A 17,861-nucleotide genomic window follows, 5' to 3' on the forward strand; every position below is an offset into this window, starting at 1 on the left:
ACGTGAATCACAAGCAAATAGTGAGCGATCTATTTATTATAAATGGAAATGTTTTTTTTTTTTTAAACTAGAGAACTTTAATTACTAATTTAAAGACCAAACGTCAGAATTGGATTTGGGTTCGTTGTGGCGGAAGTTGTCTTGAATCGCTGTAACATTTGAAATTGAACACGTATTTATGGCATCTCGGCTGTTTACTCATTTCTTTTTTTAAGTTATCTGTGTGCCTCATTTTTAAAAAAGATTTAAAAGAATAAAATTTCATCTGCTGAGGTATTTATCCCGCTTGGGTGTGGTACCGAAACATGCTTCCGGAATTTTAACACAGGACAAGGATAATAGAGTAGTAAAAGTTGGACGAAAGAAAGCGCATAACCGAGCGTGATGGCGGGGAGTGAACAGTGGGTGCTCGTTGAGATGGCACAGGCCGTGTACGAGGTAGGGAAAGGGAATGTTTGAGTGTTAAGGGTGTGGTGGTAATTTGAGGTGTGTGAAAGGGCCAGGGGGTTTGGGAGCACGTGTGTGATGGGGCTGTGAGGGATGTGTGATGGGGCTGTGAGGGATGTGTGATGGGGCTGTGAGGGATGTGTGATGGGGCTGTGAGGGATGTGTGATGGGGCTGTGAGGTATGTGTGATGGGGCTGTGAGGAGTGAGGTATGTGTGATGGGTGTGTGAGATGGGGCTGTGAGGAGTGTGTGATGGGGCTCTGAGGGATGTGTGATGGGGCTGTGAGAAGTATGTGATGGGTTTCAGTTGTGAGGGATGTGTGATGGGGTTGTGAGTGGTGTGTGATGGGGCTGTAAGGGATGTGTGATGGGTGTGTGAAATGGGGCTGTGAGGGATGTGTGATGGGGCTGTGAGGAGTGAGGTATGTGTGAAGGGTGTGTGAGATGGGGCTGTGAGGGATGTGTGATGGGGCTGTGAGGGATGTGTGATGAGGCTGTGAGGAGTGAGGTATGTGTGATGGGTGTGTGAGATGGAGCTGTGAGGGATGTGTGATGGAGCTGTGAGGGATGTGTGATGGGGCTCTGAGGGATGTGTGATGGGGCTCTGAGGGATGTGTGATGGGGCTGTGAGGGATGTGTGATGGGGCTCTGAGGGATGTGTGATGGGGCTCTGAGGGATGTGATGGGGCTCTGAGGGATGTGTGGGGCTGTGAGGGATGTGTGGGGCTGTGAGAAGTATGTGATGGGGTTCAGTTGTGAGGGATGTGTGATGGAGCTGTGAGGGATCTGTGGTGGGGCTGTGAGGATGTGTGATGGGGTTGTGAGTGATGTGTGATAGGGCTGTGAGGGATGTGTGATAGGGCTGAGGGATGTGTGATGGGGCTGTGAGGAGTGAGGTATGTGTGATGGGTGTGTGAGATGGGGCTGTGAGGAGTGTGTGATGGGGCTCTGAGGGATGTGTGATGGGGGTGTGAGAGGTATGTGGTGGGGTTCAGTTGTGAGTGGTGTGTGATGGGGCCGTGAGGGATGTGTGATGGGTGTGTGAAATGGGGCTGTGAGGGATGTGTGATGAGGCTGTGAGGAGTGAGGTATGTGTGATGGGTGTGTGTGAGATGGGGCTGTGAGGGATGTGTGATGGGGCTGTGAGGGATGTGTGTGCAGCAGACAAGAGAAAAGATCAGGGAGGTGCGAGAACGTGTGTGATGGGGGTCAAGGAGTGTGCATGATTAGGTGTGTGACGGGACCTGGTCATGGGCACCTACTTGGTGTGTGTGTGTGTGTGTGTGTGTGTGTGTGTGTGTGTGTGTGTGTGTGTGTGTGTGTGTGTGTGTGTGTGTGTGTGTGTGTGTGTGTGTGTGTGTGTGTGTGTGTGTGTGTGTGTGTGTGTGTGTGTGTCTCTGTCTCTGTCTCTGTCTCTGTCTCTGTCTCTGTCTCTGTCTCTGTCTCTGTCTCTGTCTCTGTCTCTGTCTCTGTCTCTGTCTCTGTCTCTGTCTCTGTCTCTGTCTCTGTCTCTGTCTCTGTCTCTGTCTCTGTCTCTGTCTCTGTCAGTGTCAGATCTGACAGTTCAATTCCAAACACTCAGCTTCCCAATTACCGAATTATTTCCCTTCCTCCAGGCTCCTGCATACCATTTACTATTGGAAGCTTTCCTCATTATCTGCATCATCAGACTCCTGTTTTTCTCCAAGTCCTATCGACCACTTGACCGCACCCAGCTCACACAGGCGGTACCTCCTTATCTCTTTCTGTCCAACTCATTACCAAAGTGAAGTCGATAAATGTTTGTTTTAACCTTGGCATGTTTCTTTGTGTTCCTAATACCCCTGAGCTACCTGACACTTTGAATTATTTTGACCTTGTTGGAAACAAAAAGGCTTCCATGACGAATCTGTTGATTGCAGGAGGAGGAAGAGCTGATTCGTGAATGGCAGCCAGAACCCCTCGTGCCTGCACATCCCTCACCACCATACCTCAATTACCGTGTTGTCTCTGGGTGGGTTTGCTACAACAGTGGGGGCTTGAGAGGCTGGAAATTTTTTTTATGTTTCGTGACAGCATGCAAAACTAGAACAGCACGCGGTAGAGCGCGTGCCTGTGCTTGGCTGAACAGGTTACGATTTTTTTTTTTTAGCCCACTGACAGGCCAGATCTGGATCCGGATCTGAACCAAAATCTAATCTGCTTGTTCTTGTCACTTACCAGACTCATCCACCAGGTTTTGTCATAATTCATCCGCAATATTTTGAAATATCGTGCTTTATATCGTTTTTGACCCTAACATTCGTGGGGGATATGTTCCTGAAAAATATCTGGACATTATTTTTAATTTTTGTCATGTCATAGAGTCAGAGTGCTTCTTTGGTTGGATTTAATATTCCTGACTGCAAACCTCTTGACAGCAGGGCAGAGACAATGTGCTCACGTGGCAGGCGACACTTGTTGCAGGCAAGTCAGTGCAGCAAGTGCTGTGATGGGACTTGATCTGTGCCATGCTGCGTCGGCAAGTTAGGGGGTTCCATTCAGTTATATTCATGAGCTTTATATGGTCACAAATAAACAATCAGCAGTATGTTGGCTTGCTGAGCCTACAACAAGGGCAAAATCTAGATCAACATCTCTGTTTTCATCAATTTGTGACCATAGGCTTTAATCTCAGTCTGCAAAGGCTTGAGAACCATACTGATGCCTCCTAGATTGGAGGTGATATGTTGGTATAATTTATGTACATGATGTCAATGTTGTGTCACAGAGTCAGTGTGCTTCTTTGGTTGGATATATATATATATATATATATATATATATATATATATATATATATATATATATATATATATATATATATATATATATATATATATATATATATATATATATCTGTTCTTGCCTATGGCAGCTTGGCTCCCAGGTAGCTATCATTTCTTGGAAGTGCGGTTGTGCTACTGATGCTGGTGCCCCTCTACGAGTACACTAGTACCCATTTCACCGACCTTGGAAGGATGACAGGCTGAGTCAACCCCACCTGGTGTTAATTCAGCAGTCAACGGGGCTCAAACTCAAGACCCTACGATCCTAAGCCAACTGGCATAGCCACAAAGCCAACACCAGGCTATGTATATATATATATATATATATATATATATATATATATATATATATATATATATATATATATATATATACATATATACATATATATATATATATACATATATATATATATATATACACACACACATACACACATACACACATACACACATACACACACACACACACAGTCAACCCCCGCTTTATCGCGGTTCACCTATCGCGCCCCCGGTTCATCGTGGGTTTTCCCTTGGAACGTAACTAATTTTTTCTGCGGATTCCCCCGGTACATCGCGGTAATAATATTGTTGCGGATTCGCGCCCGCCGGCGTGCTGACGGCCACGTAACTCGAATCGCGGCACGTCGCCCACCGGACGGACAATCCAGTCGTGACCCTCTCGGACTAACGCCGGGAACCAGTCACGGGTGGACCTTTCGGTCTCACCGCGATCGAGCCAATCGGCCCCCGCGTGGGATAGGGTTGCTCGCCAAATTCGACCTACCTAAGTACCCACGCGGAGGGTAGACCGGGCGATCGCACCTCGCCGCAGGTTGACTTCGGACACGGGCCACTTAAGCGACCCGTTCCGTACTATCGGGATAACCGAGCGGTGTTATCGTCGACCTCGACGGTTCGATTAATGATCGGGCGTATTCAGCCCACTACCAACCCTTTACGTGAAGCAAGATGAGGATTCAATGAGAGAAATGACGAAGCGAAGCGGGAAACAGTTCAACACAAAGCACATTTATTCGCGATGAACGGAAAGCGCACATATTCAATTCCACCAAAAGCACACAGAAAAGAAAAACACAATTCAATTTACACAAAAAGCAAATGCGACAATGCAGATCTAATACCGATTACACGAGCACACGGCAACACTTATACAATTTTACTTCACAGACGGCGCCGACAACACATACCCAAAACCAAGGAAAGAATACCCTCAAAGGATGAGGCGAGCCTGAGGCCGAGACCGGGTCGGGCCTACCCGTCTGGTGATGAGACGCGGAGCGGCGATGGTGCCTCAACTCCGCGGGCCTCGCGGGCAGTGTCTGGTAGGGGGTGGGAAAGGGGCCCCCTTGGTCGCACTATCTCAGCGCGGGGGGAAACAGGAGGGGGTTGCTGATGCTCGGGGTATAGAGGATTTTTATTGCCCCGCGACGAGCGTCTCCACCTCGGCCAGGTCGCGCTGTCGGCCTCCCTGGGGTGCAGCTCCCTGCACGACGCGAGCACCCCCTCGTCTGCCCTCGCCGCCTCTCCACAGCTCCGTCCCCTCCGCTCCGACTCCAACGCACACGACGACCAGCTCCTTCTTGCCAACTCCACCGCCCGCGAAGTCTTAACTCTCTGTTCCCTCTCGACTCTACTACACACTGGACTGACGAACACGGTCGCTTTTTATCAGCCCCGTAGCTTCGCCCTCTCATCTTTGACCCCCTCCCTTTGACCTTTCACCTCGCTCCCCATTGGCCCGAGAAAAAGTGGGCGTGAATGCTTTTTGATCCATAAATTTGCATATATCGATTGCCCTCCAACGCCCTGGGGGCGGGGCCAATTCGCCCCTCGCTCACCGATTGGACGGCAAAAAGTGGGCGTGTGTCGTTTTTGATCCGTTTTTGAAGCACAAAATCCGTGATTTTGTACACGCTGTTCGGCGCGCGCCCTGCACGAGTCCAACACCGGTACCCACAAGCGGCGCAAGAACGGTGGCGATGCGACAGTTGCGAGGTGTGACGTGAAGGTCGTGGCGGTTGTGGTGAAGCGGCGTTGTGGTTGGTGGTTGATGTTGTGACTGGTGGTGGTAACAATGGCGGTTGGTCCAAAATAAAGATAGTAAAAGAAAAACGGCTATCCTGAAGAGTCGCAGCACGCATAAATGACATGTATTCCCACTAGACAACGGGTTTGGGCCTAACTACACATGCACTTACCGAGATACCTCACCTAAGGGACCTGAATGGTGGTTTGCAAATTTGGTAACCACAACACTACCCCCTCCCCTTTTTACAGACTCGTCCCGAGTCGTCAAATTTTCGTGTGCCATCATGTGTAGTTTTCCCCTAGTACATTTTACCTACGGATCCCTGAGTGCGACATTCATGGTATTCGTGTCCCCAAAATAAATAATCTGAGGGCTGCGTAACTATCTAAACAAACTCACTCACACGGACGACTTAAATAAAATTGCCGGCGCTAAGACAAACATGCCGGGGGCGCACTCATATTTACAGTACATCTTAACCTTAACTTACAAATTTTACACTAAACCATGGCCCAGGATCACTGAACTCTGCAAAAGAAAAGAGTTTTCAGGGAGCCAGGCTGCTCGCATGCAGTCTCTGGCTCAAACAATGCAGGTGACAGGGAACGTGGCTGGCTGCTCACACGCAGTCCAAGGCCTTCCCTTTTGAACTGAACGCAGTGAACCACAACGGTGCATGGGCTGCACAAACGCAGTCTCCGTGCCAGCTCAAGTGGCACACGCAATGAACACAACGAATGGATGGATGGACACAAACACGGTGCACGGGCCGCCACTGCAGGCCCGTGTTGTTGCTGCCAACAGGGCAGTTCTTGCAGCTTGCAAACTGTTGCCTTGATCCTGGCGCACATGGCAATGAACAGGGGGGTGGGGCAAAGCAAAAATTGAACGGGGCTGGTGAACATGGGCAGTGGGCATGGCATGGCAAAGGCAGCAGGCAAACACAGCCCGCAGAAGAAGGCCGCTGCAGGCAAACACAGCCCGCAGATGAACTGGCCGGCACAGGCCTTGAAGAAAACAGCCAGCAGATGAACTGGCCGGTACAGGCCTTGCAGCACAACAACAGCTGCCGATGAAGTTAGCCGGCCTCTGCCTTGCAGCAAAACACGGCCAGCCGATGAAGTTGGCCAGCCTTTGCCGTTCAGTGGAGGTTGGTGGAGGGAGTGCGTTGGTGCTGGCCACTTGGAAGGCGGGCTCGGACCTACCTACCTGTCTCCCTCCCAACCTATCGCCTTTGTCTGTCACTGTACATACCCACTCCCTTAATTTGTCAAACCCCAATTTAGCCCCAACTTATTTTTTTATTTTACTTCCCCACTATAAATCGTCCCCTAACCCCCTTTATCGTCCTTGTTCGGCTACCCTATCCTGTCACCTAGCCTACTCCCAACCCCTACGTTCCCTTCCCGGAGGGGAATAAGGGAGAGCTAACGTCCTGTGTCGAGGCCCAACGAAGCCTCAGAATGGCCTCCCCAGAGTTCGGCGATCTTAACACCAAGTGGGTCCAGCGGCCCACAACGACAGCGAGGGGATGGATGGTGCGGAGGGGTACATCTCCTAATCTACCCTAACCATTTAACTGTCAAACTACCAAGGGGCTTTCAACAAGCGCCTCTCGCTTAAACTATTGGTTCTAACAACCCAGATTCCCGTCGCCTGTGTTGGTGTCCTCACAATTTCGGGCCTCGCCCCCCAATTTTCTCTCCGTGCCCTCACACGGTCTCCTGGCTGGGACACGTGGCTCCCTTTGGCAGGCACGACCCTCTGCCGAATCTCCCGCTATGGCACCCCCGGGCACCACACTGCCTCCGAGCCTACCAGCTCCCTAACACCGGGGAGTGCCCCCCATGGCACCTCCCCTGAAACGCACACGTGGCAGGCCGGCCTCCCGGGCCCCTTTCCGAGGGTCACCCGTGCCCACAACACTGCCCACGCGGCTAATGGCGCCCCGGACCCCCGCACCAAGCAGGCGCACCCGTGCCCACTACGCTATCCCGGCCCCCCGTGGGCCCTTGGCCTACCACGGCCGACTAGCCTGGTGCCCGGGGTACCCACTCAGCGATACTCACCTTTCGCAGCCACGCTCCCAACCCGTCAACAGGGCTCCTGCACCCCTCCAAACGGGTTTCGAGCCTACATTCACACCAACAACAAAACGACCTCCATTTTTCAATCGACTAACCCAGCTAACTCACTCTACACTGACCCCGGGGTCCCTTGGGTGGGAGTCACTCCTCCCCCCAATCACTCATCGCACCATGCATTCCCCATTCACTCCACACACACAGACCCGCTGGCCTCACTCACTCATGTCTCCACCTCACGACTCACCAAGCACATGCTTCCACTTCACTCACCAACTCTTCAACACACACACCGCTGAACTCTGCCATCCTTCTATCTGCATCCCCTAACTAACTCGTGCTCCCACGTCGTCCCTTACACTATAGCACGTTCCTTTTAACCTACGTAGCTAAGCTACGTCCCCTCGACACATTCACAAGTCTGTCCATGTCCTCAAAATAAATCATTTTATTTCCCAACCTAAATCTGGCTACAATCCCTCTAATTAATCCATTCCACGGACTCCATGAGGACTTACCCCTGCCCCATGAAGTCGGTCTAGCTAAGCTAACCCTTCCCCCTAACTAGTTTCCATCCTGTGCCCAGGTAAGGGGGTCTTTCACCCCTTGCCCAGGAATCCTGTGTACCCGAAAGTGAGGCTTGCTTTTTTTATTTTTATTTTTTCCATGCGCAGCACCTGCGCGGCAACTCAGAGCTCGCGCACTTTGCACCTGCCCGTGACGTCATGCAGCTGCACGTGTTCCTCGTCCCTCCTTGGACGGTACCATCCGGCAGAGATACCCCTCCTGCCGGATTCCAACCACACGTGCAGCCATGACGTCACCGTGCGCATAAAAAAAAAACAGAAGCCCCACGTCTCGAGGGGTTCCCCACGCGAACACATGTGCTTTGCCCGTTGGAGCTTAACACACACGATCGCGTGGAGAACCCGTCCGGTCCAAATCCGTTTACCTGCCTAAACTTTGTCCGTCCGCGGGATCGGCAAATCCACCGCGTGCGTTTCCGGACCGGGACTTCACTCTCGCAAGCGAGCACGTGGTGGCCTCATGCGTTGCACAGCACGGACCGCGTGCTCACTGCTGGGTGAACCCGGCACGGTCCCCGAAACAACTACAGCCGCTACTCGGCTTTCTCTCCTCTGTCGCCGTCTCCGTCTCCATTCCACACACGCATACATGCGTGTTACGACGCACACAGTCCACTCCATCACATTCACACCGGGAGACGCGGCTGCGTGCTCCCGCATGCCAACCGACATCTCCCTTACATACCGCTCTCTCACACACACGGTCTCCCTTGCATAACCCATACCACTCACACGTGGTGCTCCATTCACTCGTGCCTCACTCACACACGCGGGGGCACTCAACCGCGGTGCCTCATCCACACACCGTTCCTCACTCACACACGCGGGGGCACTCAACCGCGGTGCCTCATCCACACACCGTGCCTCACTCACCCGCGGTTCCTCACTCACACACCGTGCCTCACTCACACACGCGAGGGCACTCACCCGCGGTGCCTCATTCACACACCGTTCCTCACTCACACACGCGGGGGCACTCAACCGCGGTGCCTCATCCACACACCGTGCCTCACTCACCCGCGGTTCCTCACTCACACACCGTGCCTCACTCACACACGCGGGGGCACTCAACCGCGGTGCCTCATCCACACACCGTTCCTCACTCACACACGCGGGGGCACTCAACCGCGGTGCCTCATCCACACACCGTGCCTCACTCACCCGCGGTTCCTCACTCACACACCGTGCCTCACTCACACACGCGAGGGCACTCACCCGCGGTGCCTCATTCACACACACGGCGACACTCACACACGGTGCCTCATCCACACACGGCGTGCTGGGAAGCACGTACTCCGGCACCATCGCCACCACACCACTCACACACGGGGTCGCTTCCACACACGGGGACGCACTCACGCCTTGCACCACACACACAGGGACAACCACACTGGGGATTTGTGTCCCCACAAGGGTCTCCGGGGCCTCTACACCCCCCAAGCTCTCCGTGCACCTGTTCACAGCACCCGTCCTCTCAACCTCGCAAAGCACGACCGAACTCACCTGGTCGTGACTCGCCTCAAGGGGGCATACTCCCTCCCCTCGTTCCTGGAGGAGGCCATCCAGGTGCTCGCACTGGGTCCCTACACGCTCCGCGAGCTCACCCCCATTGTCCTCCACTACCTCCGTGTGTGTGTGTGCGTCACTTACCCCGTCCTCACCGTGCAGTCTCTCCTCTATCGTTCCCTTCCCGGCTACCGTCACTGCCAACTCTTCACCCTTTACCTCCCTTGTCTCCACTATTATTTCCGTTGTCACGGCCTTCATGCCCGCCTGCAGGCATCGGCCCATGTTCTGCGTCTCACCCCGCAGCTTTTTCATTTCTTCCCTCATGTTTGTTTCCATTCCGTTCATTTGTTGTGTATTCGCATCCATCGTCGTTTTCACTTCATTCATTTGCTTGTTCATGTCTTTCATTTCGTTTTTCATTTCATTTGTGTTTGTATCCATCTTTTCGATCATTTCCGCATTCATCTTTTCGTTCATGCCTTTCATTTCGTTTGTATTTGCATCCATCCTTGCTGTCATTGCCGCCAGCATGGCGCATAGCTGGGCCATGTCGGATGCACTCAGCTGAGCCGTTTCGGCAAGGGTTGGGGAAAGGTTTTGGTGGAGAGGGGGGGGGGGGGAGGTGTCATACACTGCGGCCGCTGCCGCACCCATTTCGGGCTCTGGGTTCAGTTGGGCGAGTCCGTGTTCCTGCACAATCAACATTTCCTGCTCGGGGATTCCATCCTGGACCATGGATCCTACACATTCTACATCCATTTCTAATACCCCCGGCTCCCGCTCGCCTTGAGACGCCATCTTGCTTCTCGTAAAGGGTTAATTTCGCTCGCTCGTAATTTGGAGGGAATCGGGGGTCGCTTCTCTCACCCCTGGACCGATTCCCGTGAATTTAGCTGGAGACAGGAGAGCCCGTTTTCCTGTTCTCCGATACCAGTGCCGCGAGGAGGGCGATGAATTTGTATCGCACGACCTGACACCAGTGTTGCGGATTCGCGCCCGCCGGCGTGCTGACGGCCACGTAACTCGAATCGCGGCACGTCGCCCACCGGACGGACAATCCAGTCGTGACCCTCTCGGACTAACGCCGGGAACCAGTCACGGGTGGACCTTTCGGTCTCACCGCGATCGAGCCAATCAGCCCCCGCGTGGGATAGGGTTGCTCGCCAAATTCGACCTACCCAAGTACCCACGCGGAGGGTAGACCGGGCGATCGCACCTCGCCGCAGGTTGACTTCGGACACGGGCCACTTAAGCGACCCGTTCCGTACTATCGGGATAACCGAGCGGTGTTATCGTCGACCTCGACGGTTCGATTAATTATCGGGCGTATTCAGCCCACTACCAACCCTTTACGTGAAGCAAGATGAGGATTCAATGAGAGAAATGACGAAGCGAAGCGGGAAACAGTTCAACACAAAGCACATTTATTCGCGATGAACGGAAAGCGCACATATTCAATTCCACCAAAAGCACACAGAAAAGAAAAACACAATTCAATTTACACAAAAAGCAAATGCGACAATGCAGATCTAATACCGATTACATGAGCACACGGCAACACTTATACAATTTTACTTCACAGACGGCGCCGACAACACATACCCAAAACCAAGGAAAGAATACCCTCAAAGGATGAGGCGAGCCTGAGGCCGAGACCGGGTCGGGCCTACCCGTCTGGTGATGAGACGCGGAGCGGCGATGGTGCCTCAACTCCGCGGGCCTCGCGGGCAGTGTCTGGTAGGGGGTGGGAAAGGGGCCCCCTTGGTCGCACTATCTCAGCGCGGGGGGAAACAGGAGGGGGTTGCTGATGCTCAGGGTATAGAGGATTTTTATTGCCCCGCGACGAGCGTCTCCACCTCGGCCAGGTCGCGCTGTCGGCCTCCCTGGGGTGCAGCTCCCTGCACGACGCGAGCACCCCCTCGTCTGCCCTCGCCGCCTCTCCACAGCTCCGTCCCCTCCGCTCCGACTCCAACGCACACGACGACCAGCTCCTTCTTGCCAACTCCACCGCCCGCGAAGTCTTAACTCTCTGTTCCCTCTCGACTCTACTACACACTGGACTGACGAACACGGTCGCTTTTTATCAGCCCCGTAGCTTCGCCCTCTCATCTTTGACCCCCTCCCTTCGACCTTTCACCTCGCTCCCCATTGGCCCGAGAAAAAGTGGGCGTGAATGCTTTTTGATCCATAAATTTGCATATATCGATTGCCCTCCAACGCCCTGGGGGGGGGGCCAAGTCGCCCCTCGCTCACCGATTGGACGGCAAAAAGTGGGCGTGTGTCGTTTTTGATCCGTTTTTGAAGCACAAAATCCGTGATTTTGTACACGCTGTTCGGCGCGCGCCCTGCACGAGTCCAACACCGGTACCCACAAGCGGCGCAAGAACGGTGGCGATGCGACAGTTGCGAGGTGTGACGTGAAGGTCGTGGCGGTTGTGGTGAAGCGGCGTTGTGGTTGGTGGTTGATGTTGTGACTGGTGGTGGTAACAATGGCGGTTGGTCCAAAATAAAGATAGTAAAAGAAAAACGGCTATCCTGAAGAGTCGCAGCACGCATAAATGACATGTATTCCCACTAGACAACGGGTTTGGGCCTAACTACACATGTACTTACCGAGATACCTCACCTAAGGGACCTGAATGGTGGTTTGCGAATTTGGTAACCACAACAATATATAAATTATTTAAGCAATAAATTATAACGTGTGGTGCTCGACCAGTCACACAACGCACGAGACAAAGTTCTGTTTGTGAACTTAGAATATTTTCTACGTTTTTTTTCTCCAAGCCCCACGATGCCGCCCAAACGCCCTGCACCTTGTAAGGCTTCTGGCAAGGAACCAAAGCGCCAGAGGAAGGTCCTGACGCTCCAGGAGATGGTGAGGGTGCTCGATATGCTTCAGGAAGGAAAAAGGTTTGCCGCCGTTGGACGAGCACTGCTCGTACCCAGCACCTCAAAACCGAACAGACCAGACGAGTCGATCTCCGGCACCTCAAACCCAATCACTGCCAAACCGACCAGACGAGTCGATCTCCGGCACCTCAAACCCAATCAATGCCAAACCGACCAGACCAGACGAGTTAATTTTTTGGGGAGGCGTCCATTCATCGCGGATTTTCACTTACGCAGGGAGGTTTGGAATGTAACCTCCGTGAGAAACTGGGGATTACTATATATATATATAATATATATATATATATATATATATATATATATATATATATATATATATATATATATATATATATATACACACATACAGTGGAAAATCGATGTAACGCGAAGCATGATAGCGCTTGTACTGATATAATGCTCATACACCTTGGACCCCAAAAAATACTACTATTTCATGTTTAAAGGCAAAAAAGTGAGAAAATAGAGACAAAGTTAGTCCAAAATAGCGCGAAGTGGTGAAAAAAATTCAAGCTGTCATCGCCCTGTGTTGAGTTGACATGTGGTGTGAAAATACTCACGAGCTGTCATCTTCTCGTACCTTTCCCATATAAATGGCGAAGCTGAGATGAACAAAATCGATTCAATTCAAATCATCATAGCATCCATATCTCCTGTAACTCACGTTCATGTTCCCTTCTAACACCATACAACACAGTACACAACGTAAGTACAGTACTGTACTGTACAAGATTAACTAATGTTCGCGTGCTCTACCGCCCACATCCTTTCGGAAGAGTTGTCAACAACTTGAATCTAAGCTCCCGTTACATCTCCTGTACCAGTTCTTCGACATCTTCATCACCTACCAGCCGAGAAATCTTCAAATTTGTTAGTTTTGTTTGCTCTGTTCAGTTCAGCGCCGCCATGCCGAAGCGGAAGTGTTATTCCATAGAGGAGAAGCTACACATAATTAAATGGATAAACCAAGATCACCGATTTCTTCAAGAAATAAATTCCGAATTCTTCAAGATATAAATTCCGTATCCGTTTTGTGATTAAGGAAGCATAAAATATTTTACCGATTTATGTGATAATGTACATTTTGTATTTTTTATTTTGTAAGTAATGTTCGATTGTACATAAAAAAAATATTCTATATGCATTCAATTCCTGTGTTTATTTCTTGTTTAAAAAGAAAAGAAAATAACTTGACCGCTTCGTCATCAACCCCAACAATCCAAGATGGCGGACGTACATGTCCACGTGTTTTGGGTCTGGTTTGTATGTAATATAAAATATTTTTCACTGCATCAATATAGCGCTGTATCATTTATAACGCCCTAGTCGCTTTGGACCCCACTGGTGAGCGTTGTATCGATTTTCCACTATATATATATATATATATATATATATATATATATATATATATATATATATATATATATATATATATATATATATATATATATATATATATTGTGCCGGTGCGTTGGCCGCGAGCCAACCGGTCTGACGGAGCCGCAAGTCGAGTCGGCCCGACCAATCGCCCGGAATATAGATCGCCACCCAGATAACTCCGAAGCCGACGGGTCCTTGTGCAAGAACCGAAATGCGCCAATGGGCAGACCACGTGGGGTAGGGTCGATTGCCAATCTTCAACTTACCTAAATACCCACGTGATCCAACTACCGGGGTATTCCACCCTCGACGGAACTCGTACGGAACAAGCCGCTTGAGCGAGCCTGTCCCGTACGCAATTCCGAGCGGCTTAATCGCCGAGAACCGTCGGTCCGAATGTCCCCCTTTTACGGCAAACCAACGGCTTTCTAACTCCCAAGAAACGAAATGCTCAGTCAATGAGAGAATCGACGCGACGAGCTGAAAACATTTAACAATTGGGGTATTTATTAATAATAATGGGGAACTAGGGAAGCACGTAAGAGCAGAACTATACCGACTATACGAAATGCAATGCAATCATTTACAGCACACAAAGCACTTAACAGTTTCCTACTTATTAGATGGACACACACACACACACACACACACACACACACACACACACACACACACACACACACACACACACACACACACACACACACACACACACACGAAATGGTGGCTGATGCCTTTAATAACGGACTCCAGCTCGGAGGGATAGATTAGCTGAAACCCAGAACCTATCTCGAACCTCTCCACCTCGTGTGGTCTTCAAGCTGTTTGGACCTGGGCTCCAGCGAGAGCGAGCTGTATCCAATTGCCGTGAGCCGCGATCCTTCCCGAGCTCCAGCGAATCCTCTCGCACTTCCGAACACGTGCTGGTGAGACGAGGCGCTGATCCTTTCATCGATGCGTCGCTATCTCGAAGAACCGCCTCCAAGATGAGGCCGATGAGTCGCTCCAAGCTGGGAACCAAGCCGAGAACAAAGAGCTCCACGAACCAAGAAGAGCCAGCCGAGCAACCAGCTCAACTCTCTTCCGATGAACAATGCCTCTCACAACACGAACCAAGAACTCCGAGCCGAGCAACCAGCTCAAATCTCTTCCGATGAACAAAGCCGATTCTCTTCGACGAACCAAGCCAGAGCCCAAAAAGCGAACGGAGCCAAGCAGAACCCGAAGGTCTGCTGAAAAGCCAAGCCAAAGCAAAAAGCTTACTAAAAGCCAAGCCAAAGCAGAAAGCCTTCAAAAAGCCTCCTCCCTAACCCAAGCCAAGCAGAACTCGAAGGACTACTACTGAAAAGCCAGCCCGAACAAAGCAGAGTATCCCTTTTTTATTCCGATCCGCCCCCTCCCCTGCTCCCGGCATGACTCATGCCCTCGTGCTCCATCCCCCGCTCAACTACGGGTGGGAGGGAGTTGTTGACATCATGAATCATGGGACGGGAGGGCTCTTCTTCCTCTTCGCAGAAGAGGGGGAGGGGCGTCTACATTGTGTTATGATCGCTCCCTAACTATTAAATTGAATCGCGCAGTGCACTTAATCGATTTCTGCCCATTAAACAATGGAAGGTGAGCTATCTGGGGAACAAGCACTTATCGACATAACTGACTAAAGGAACCTGAATGTTGTGTGCAATCGAATTCCCAAATTCGTAACAATATTGTTACGAATTTGGAATTCAATTGCACGCAACATACAGGTTCCCTTAGTCAGTTATGTCGATAAGTGCATGTTTCCAAGATAGCTCACCTTCCATTGTTTAAATGTTTTTAAATCGATTAGATGCGCTGCAGATCGATTTAATAGTTAGGGAGCAAACAATGGAGACGTCCCTCCACCTCTTCTGCGAAGAGGAAGAAGAACCCTGCAGTGACGTCAACAACTCCCTCCCACCCGTGGTTGAGCGGGGGGGGTGGTTCACGAAGGCATGAGTCACGCCGTGTGCGGGGGAGGGGGTGCAAAGGATAAAGAGGACATCTTTTCTTTGTTCGTGTGGGAGTCCCGTGGCAGAGTTCGTGAAGAGTCCCGTGTGCAGAGTTCGTGTGCTGAGTCCCGGGAGAGGAGTAAGCTTTTTGCTTCGGAGAGAGCAGTCGTTCAGCAGGCCATCGGGTCCTGCTTGGCTCGAGGCCTTCGGAAGCTTTTTGCTTCGGCTGGCTCAGTGAGCTTCGGCTACTGCTTTGTTTTGGAAGGAACTTGAGCCGGTTGTTCGGTTCGAGCTGCGAGTGGAGGCTTCTTCCTCTTCTTCTTGGTTCGTGGAGCTTTTCTTTCTCCATTTTGTTTCCCGGCTTGGTGCGACGCATCGGCCTCTTTTTGGAGTTGGATCCTCGGGGAAGCGACGCATCGACAGGAAGGATCGGCGCCTCGTCTCACCGGCACGTGTTGAGAAGCGCGGGAGGATTCGCGGAAGCTCGGGAAGGAACGCTGCTCACGGCGATTTGGAACCAGCTCACTCTCGCTGGAGCCCGGGACCGGACAAGTTAAAGACCACACGAGGTGGAGAGGTTCGAGTTAGGCTCTGAGTTTAAGCTCACCTGTCCTCCGAGCTGGAGCTCGTGGTTAAAGGCCTCAGCCACCATTTCGTGTGTGTGCGTGCGTGCGCGCGCGCGTACGTGTGTCCGTGGGCCCGTCTAAGAAGTAGGAACTGCTGTTAAGTGTAAATCTCTCTTCTTCTTTCGGCTAGCTCCCGTTAGGGGTCGCCACAGCGGATCAACCATCTCCATTTCGCTCTATCCTCCACATCTTCAATTGACACTCCAACCACCCGCATGTCCGCCCTCACCGTATCCATGAACCTCTCCTTTGGCCTTCTTCTTCTCCTCCTGCCTGGCGACTCCATCGTCAACATCCTTCTCCCGATATACTCCGCTTCCCTCCTGTGCACATGTCCAAACCATCTAAATCTCGCCTCTCTCACTTTGTCTCCAAACCGTCCTACCTGCGCTGTCCCTCTAATATACTCAATTCTTATCCTATCCATCCTCGTCACTCCCAACGAGAATCGCAGCATCTTTAACTCTGCCACCTCCAGCTCCGCTTCCTGTCTTTTTGTTAGTGCCACTGCCTCCAAACCATACAACATAGCTGGTCTCACTACCGTCTTATATACTTTCCCCTTCACTCTTGCACCTACCCTTCTGTCACAAATCACTCCTGCAACTCTCCTCCAACCACTCCATCCTGCCTGCACTCTCTTTTTCACTTCTCTCCCACACTCTCCGTTACTTTGGACAGTTGATCCCAAGTATTTAAACCCATCCACCTTCCCCACCTCAACTCCTTGCAACCGCACCATACCACCACCCTCCCTCTCATTTATGCACATGTACTCCGTCTTACTCCGACTGACTATCATTCCCCTTCTCTCCAGTGCGTACCTCCACCTATCGAGGCTCGCCTCAGCCTGCTCCCTACTCTCCCTACAGATCATGATGTCATCTGCGAACATCATAGTCCATGGAGACTCCAGTCTGATCTCGTCCGTCAACCTGTCCATCACCATTGCAAACAGGAAAGGGCTCAGAGTCGATCCTTGGTGCAATCCCACTTTCACCTTAAACCGGTCCGTCATTCCTACCGCACTGCTGCTGCTGTTAAGTGTAAATGACTGTGCACAATAAGTAGACGGTTGTAGTTCTTTTGTCGTGCTTTTGTTACTTGTATAATTGCATGCGTGTTTTGCCTTATTTAATTGCATACGTGTTTCATTATAATAAATGTCCTTGTGTGAATGTAAACCTGCTCGTTGCGTCCATTCCCTCATTGACTGAACATTTCGTGTGTTGGGAGTTAGCCGTTGGTTTGCCGTAATCGGGGGACATTTGGACCGACGGTTCTCGGCAATTACGCCGCTCGGAATCGCGCACGGACAAGCTAGCCTTGGCGGTTTGTTCCGTACGAGTTCCGTCGAGGGTGGAACACCCCAGTAGTTGGATCACGTGGGTATTTAGGTAAATTGAAGATTGGCAATTGACCCTACCCCACGTGATCTGCCGATTGGCGTATTTCGGTTCTTGTCCAAGGACCCGTCGCTCGGAG

The 17,861-nt window shown here is 51.3% G+C and overlaps 1 protein-coding gene across 6 annotated transcripts in view; it reads left to right on the plus strand.

The window, feature by feature from the left end:
- Positions 1 to 100: 100 nt before the first annotated feature.
- SPTLC1 (serine palmitoyltransferase long chain base subunit 1) overlaps positions 101 to 17,861 on the plus strand; it is a 37,478-nt gene continuing 19,717 nt past the window's right edge. For 2 of the 6 annotated variants that reach the window (XM_085857291.1, XM_085857293.1), the window contains exons 1-3: positions 101 to 438; positions 2,064 to 2,174; positions 2,349 to 2,440. In XM_085857291.1, coding sequence (XP_085713417.1) covers positions 385 to 438; positions 2,064 to 2,174; positions 2,349 to 2,440 — 257 coding nt within the window. In that variant the 5' untranslated portion in view covers positions 101 to 384. The remainder of the gene's footprint in view (positions 439 to 2,063; positions 2,175 to 2,348; positions 2,441 to 17,861) is intronic. The other 4 variants (XM_085857295.1, XM_085857292.1, XM_085857294.1 and 1 more) reach the window with 4 other exon arrangements.

The sequence above is a fragment of the Eptatretus burgeri genome, chromosome 15, assembly GCF_056783735.1.
Source record: "Eptatretus burgeri isolate ZD-2024b chromosome 15, Ebu_testis_v1, whole genome shotgun sequence".
Lineage (NCBI taxonomy): Eukaryota > Metazoa > Chordata > Myxini > Myxiniformes > Myxinidae > Eptatretus > Eptatretus burgeri.